Here is a 6,178-nt window from a genome sequence, read left to right as displayed (position 1 = left end):
TCGGTCCAATGACGAAACAGGGCGTAGCTGCCGCTGATTGAACCGACACGCAAATACCACATTTTCAATTGTTTTAGTTGTCTGTTAAACACATAGCTATGGGCTGCACTTTGGACACCCCTGCCTTAGGCTACAAGGAGCTAGCAGCTACACAACAGCTGAGCTAAAACAACACATTTAAGCATATCATATAATTATAGTTGCTTATTACATACACAAAGTCGCCAAGACAGAAGTCTGATAAAAAGTATTCAGTAACAAACGTGTCCGCATCATTCAACTTTCTACAACAGGAGCTTTACTTAATGAATTATTGTGGCCACTAGGTGTTGTAATATATCAAATAACTATTGCAAAAGCATCCGCCAAAAGGTTAGTGTTTTTCTAGTATTTGTGAAAATATACATATATATATATATATATATATATATATATATATATATATATATAAGCATGTTTTGTGGCTTTCACCATATTGAATACTATGCATAAAATGTAGGGTTGATATCACTAAGGGGTTCCCTACCCTAATGCCACCCTCCAGTGGTCCACAGTGGCTGAAAATGGCAATCCACATTGACCTCAAACATGACCTGTCCTCCGCCTCTGCTCGTGCTGTGCTTGACTATCAGCTGCCCTTTTTCTTGGATGTTTCTGAAAGTGATAGTACTACTAACACAGTCCCTTTTTCAGAAACAGAAGGGGGAGGAGGTGAGGGTGGATCGTGTCGAGTTTGAGCGCGTCGAGTTTTTTATTTCATTGATATGATCAATGAAAAGGGAAAAGGTACTTGCTGACTTGTGTTGACAATTACAGTGGTTGGTCGGAAGCAACCCCAACCTGAAAGGAGGATGCCAAATCAGTAATTAAATGGCTTGTGAATGACCTAATACCCCGACATGGTTTCCCCAAAAAGATTAGGTCAGACAACGGCACCCATTTTAATAATACTCACTTAGCCTTGGTCAAAAAGGCTCTCGGACTAGAACACATGTTCGGCTCGGGGTACCATCCTCAGTCCCAAGGTAAGGTTGAAAGGATGAACCAGAACAAAACAAATTGGCTAAAATCTGTGCACAGATCAAATTGAATTGGATTGACATGTTGCCATTAGCGTTAATGATCATTCGAATGTCCGTGAATAAAACTGTTTTTCCGCCCTTTGAATTTTTCACCCTATGAACTGCATACAGGTCAGCCCTTCCCAGGACCAGCAGCTCCCCTGGTAGGAGGAATCAGCGTAAAGCCAAAATGGTACTTTGATCAAATTCAGAATTTGTGTGCCAGTTCCTCTGTACAGATTCGAGGATGACAGCCCGCCACTCCAGATTCCCTTCCGCCCATTGAGTGGGTCAGGGTCAAGGTCATCAAGCGCAAGTGGACGGAGCCCAGGTGGACTGGTCCCTTCAAGGTCGTGGAACGGACGTCCCACGCCCTTCGACTAGCTGGTAAAGGGGACACCTGGTACCACCTCTCCCTCTGCACTCCTGCTGAGGAACCTGCCACAGAAGGAGCCCAGAAGACGACGATGAGAGGGATCTCCCTCCGTTGAGATGTCGTCTACCTCCGTTGAGCTGCCGTCGTGTAGATCTTCCAGACTTTCTCAACTGCTATATTGTATATCATTGCTCGAGAGGCAGGATGTTACACCCAGTAGTATTCCTTGACGGGCTTGTGCTTGGGCTTGTTCTACTGTCCTTGTGCCTCAGTCCCTCCTTCCCGACGACAGTGACTGACAAGTGTCTTAGAACATATGGCGGACTTGGAATAGACTGGGTCAAGGGGGACAGCAAGACTTACTTTTTTGACATGTGCAGTGTGATTTATTGAGGGGGACGTAATAGCAATTACCGTGGTTGTGACCTGTATCTTTGTTACGAGTCAGCCCTGGACCATTGGTGTCGGCAGCAGACAACATATTCTGGTAGGTGGTACCCCTCGTGGGGGCACTTGACCCACTATACAGGGAATTGGAAATCCCCCCGGCCCCTATTATTACAGAACCCCTCCACAATTCAAAATTATTATGAAAGGGATGACCTTTCAAATAAATTTTGATCGTTCCCAGAACCCCCTCGCCCTTACAATTGCCAACATGGACTTCGTACCTAGTCCCTTTTATGTTGTTTTGGGGGTTGATCAGACTGGGACAGACCCTAAAGGGATTATTAAAGTCAACGTCCATGAGAGGGCAATAGCTACCTTTGCGCCCTCTGTAGCACCTAAAGTGCCACTCCACCTCGGTGACGTTTCAAAGGCTCTCACTTCTGTGTATACTAACCACATCACCACCGAAGACCTGGTAACTTTGACCATAGGAGCTGGCGCAGGCAACCTGTGGCTCAGGTGGATGACTCGCCTGGCCAAGAGCTAAGATATAGGTGACTGTATTGCTTGTTCCGCTGGACGTCCCTTTCCCCATACTTATCCCGCCCCTTTTAAGTTGGCTGATACAAATGGCTCAAACTGTCTTATTTCCTTGTTTTCTGAACCCACGCCGCCAGGTTGCGATTTGTTGGCTAGTGTGTACCCTCCTGTTGACAATTCCACCCGAGTTCTTCCCTTTGTAGCCCAAAAGCTGAATTACACATGTTTTCAATTCACAGGACCGTCTTCGTCCCCCAACAAAGTGGGTGACATTGACCCTTCCTGGTGCACTAGTCTGTTAGATGGCCCAAAAATAGGCCCTTGGGCACAGGCTGACTTATTTTGGTATTGTGGGGAGCACAGATTGTACATTAGAATCCCGACGTCAGATGTTGGGCTTTGTGCTATGGTTAGATTGGTGACTCCAATCACCCTAGTGGGTACCAAATTAACACCCCTTGGAACCCCTGTTTCCGCGACCTCACTGACTTCCCGCCGACGCCGCCATATTGTATCTCGGAGGAGTGTAACAGGCTCCTTTGATTTGATGAAAAATCCAGATGGTGTTTACTTTGATGCAATAGGACAACCAAGGGGGGTCCCTTCACAGCACAAATTGTGGTGTGAATCTTGTGCAGGTGCCGAGAGCCTTCCTATCATTAGTGCTATTTTCCCTGTGACTGCTACTAAAAATGTAGAACGTATTAACTATGTTTTTTTATAATCTGTTGAGACTGACCAACCTGACTCGTGACACTGTTGAGGGACTTGCTGAACAACTTGCCCCGACCTCTGTTATGGCTGTCCAGAACCGCATAGCCCTTGACCGCATTCTAGCCAAGGAAGAAGGTGTGTGTGCAATGTTTGGCGACCAATGCTGCACCTTCATTCCTAACAATACTGCCCCCGATGGCTCGGTCCAGAGGGCCTTTGAAGGCCTCCGAGCCCTGTCTAAAGAACTTACTGAAGTTTCTGGTGTCTCTGACCCCTTTAAAGATTGGCTCCATAACACCTTTGGCAGGTGGTCTGACCTAATTAAGTCGGCTCTGGTCTCCATTGGAGTTTTCTTGGCCGTCATAGCCTCATGCGGATGCTTTATTGCCCCTTGTGCTAGGTCTCTCTGCACCCGCATCATTGTTAGAGCTGTCGAAGGTCAACCCCACCCTGTTTCTGGGCTTGCTATGTCACTGAAGGGGGTCAAGCATAGTGGTGACTTTCGGGGACTGTTAGTTTACTTCCCTGACAATGATGACATTGACGTTGACTCCCTCCTTCTCTCTCCCATGTAACTATGGGTTGATTGTTTATTGATAGCTTGCTCGAAAACCAAAACAGCACCTACTTTAATGTAGGGCGTGCTTTAGAAGTGCTGCTCTCGTAGGAGAGATCTTTTGGAGAATATCTGAAGGGGGATTGTGGAAAGGAGGCAGATATGATTAAGAGTTATTTCTTTTTACATAGCCATGTTCAGAGAAGCTAGTACTATTCCTCTGTGGCTTTCTTTGTGTGAAATGAGTTGCTTTTTCCTTTGGAATGCCAGATCAACTTGGGCAGCCGATACGAATGTATTGATTGAGTTGACCTCCCAAAGCATTGGAATAAAACTATAATATTCCAAAACTGTCTTGAGGGTCCTTCTTACTCAGCAATTATGTCATCGAAAGAACTTGGGATTGACCAGTAACTTAGATTTCCTTGGAGGAAGAACTGGTCCGATGCAACAGGATATAATCCGACAAGTTGGGACACTTTGACAGCCATTTAGAACCTGAATCTGGAGAGGACGACACGAAAAGTGCTTGTTCAAATTTATTTGATATTTAGAATGCATTTTTTTAAAATCCATCCCTCATGTCTTTCATAATGATTGTAAACGATAGGCAAAATTCCAAAAAAAAGTGCAATTCTCCTTTAACAGTAAGTCACTGTGTGCACCTTTTGATGCGATCTAATATAATGTCGTGGCTTAATGATAATGAGGAAGTTGACAATAGCATGACACCTATGGCGACATAGACGGAACAACTTTAATTAATTTTCAAACTTTACGGCCCTCGTGTGTGAATGTGAGTGTGAATGTTGTCTATCTGTGTTGGCCCTGCGTTAGGTGGAGACTTGTCCAGGGTGTACCCCGCCTTCCGCTCAAATGCAGCTGAGATAGGCTCCAGCACCCCACGTGACCCCGAAAGAGACAAACAATAGTAAATGGATGGATAGATGGATGTTGATATCGACTTAAAAGAGCACTTTTTGGCGACATAAGCGGTGCCCTATTTTGGGTCAATATTTATAACCCTTTCTCTCTCCAGGTAAAAAAACACCAGCAGTCAAATAAAGACTGCTGGTGTTGTCCAAGTTGCTTGAAATCCAGTGTGAAGTTCCCACAGTCAGCAATGGTTTGGGGAGCCATGTCAGCTGCTGGTGTTGGTCCACTGTGTTTCATAATGTCCAGAGTCAATGCAGCTGTGTACCAAGAGATTTTAGAGCACTACATGCTTCCATCTGTTGAAAAGTTGGAGATGATGATTTCATTTTCCAGCATGATCTGGCACCTGCCCACAGTGCCAAAACCACCAGTAACTGGTGTACTGACCATGGCATTACTGTCCTCGATTGGCCTGCCAACTCCCCTGACCTGAACCCCATAGAAAATGTGTGGGGTATTGTGAAGAAGAAGCTGAAAGACACCAGACCCAATAATGCAAATGAGCTAAAGGCCGCTATTGAAGCATCCTGGGCATCCATAACACCTCAGCAATGCCACAGGCTGATTGCCTCCATGCCACGCCGCATTGATGCAGTAATCCGTGCATTAATTGACATTTTCAAATGTTTGATTTTGTTTTGCTGTTATAAATTTTTTTTTTTACTTGGTCTGAGGAAATATTCTAATTTTTTGAGATAGGATTTTTGTGTTTTCTTAAGCTGTATGCCATAATCAGCAATATTAAAATAATAAAAGGCTTGCAATATTTCAGTTGATGTGTAATGAATCCAGAATGTATGACTTTTTTTTTTTTTAATTGCATTACAGAAAATAAAGAACTTTATCACAATATTCTAATTTTCTGAGACAGTCCTGTATGATGTCATGAATGTGGAGGGAAATGAGTATCTCTATGGTGACAGCCTGTAGTACACGCAAAATGCTAATTTAAATTGGGTGGTTGGTTGTTATTAATTGTACACACAGTCTTAGTAGATCACCCGCAACACGCCTACTAGTAGTACTTGCGATTTTATAGTGTGCACACACTATTTACAGTAGCACTTGTTAGTTGGACCTCAGCGGGTCATGCCCTAAGTAAGAGCCTTTCATCCATGTTTTTAAATGGAAGCGGCTTCTATCACTATCACACTGTCATCTCAAGATATTTGCTGTTATGCACAATATTTTTTTAGTGCAGCTATTAGGACAAATCATCTCCTGTCATCCTCTGCTTTTAATGATTGATCCTAATGTCAACAAGCATCCAGTTTGGAGTGCGGGTCCAGACTTTGACTGCATGTTTATGTGGGCGCCATTGGACTGAACAGGGTGGATTTATACATTACATTTCTCATAAATAGCAATAATAGTTTACAGTTTACCTTTCTGCCTGTTTTTATTAAGTGTGGGAGTGTTTTTGACAGGGTCTGAGGCACATTATGCGCACCAAAAAAAAGTTTTTTTATCTGCCAGTTGGTAAGTTTTCCTCTTGTCCTTTCAGAAAATACAGGCAATCTATATATACAGTTGTTATTTTTTATATTTCATTTTTATATTTTTTATGACACACCTCATGTACTGTCAAAAATGAAAACCACATTA

The 6,178-nt window shown here is 43.7% G+C and overlaps 1 protein-coding gene across 2 annotated transcripts in view; it reads left to right on the top strand.

Annotated features, from left to right (window-relative positions):
• Nucleotides 1-5,854: 5,854 nt before the first annotated feature.
• The window catches only part of LOC133576383 (scavenger receptor cysteine-rich type 1 protein M130-like), a 48,990-nt gene continuing 48,666 nt past the window's right edge, over nt 5,855-6,178 (top strand). The window contains exons 1-2 of one of the 2 annotated variants that reach the window (XM_072912233.1): nt 5,855-5,905; nt 6,001-6,052. In XM_072912233.1, the coding sequence (XP_072768334.1) occupies nt 6,016-6,052 (37 nt within the window). In that variant the 5' untranslated portion in view covers nt 5,855-5,905; nt 6,001-6,015. Of the gene's footprint in view, nt 6,053-6,178 lie in introns of both variants that reach the window. The other variant, XM_072912232.1, reaches the window with a different exon arrangement.

This window comes from Nerophis lumbriciformis, linkage group LG34, assembly GCF_033978685.3.
Source record: "Nerophis lumbriciformis linkage group LG34, RoL_Nlum_v2.1, whole genome shotgun sequence".
Classification (NCBI taxonomy): domain Eukaryota; kingdom Metazoa; phylum Chordata; class Actinopteri; order Syngnathiformes; family Syngnathidae; genus Nerophis; species Nerophis lumbriciformis.
The sequence above is the reverse complement of the archived record's forward strand: the minus strand, read 5'-3'. Positions and strand labels throughout refer to the sequence as shown.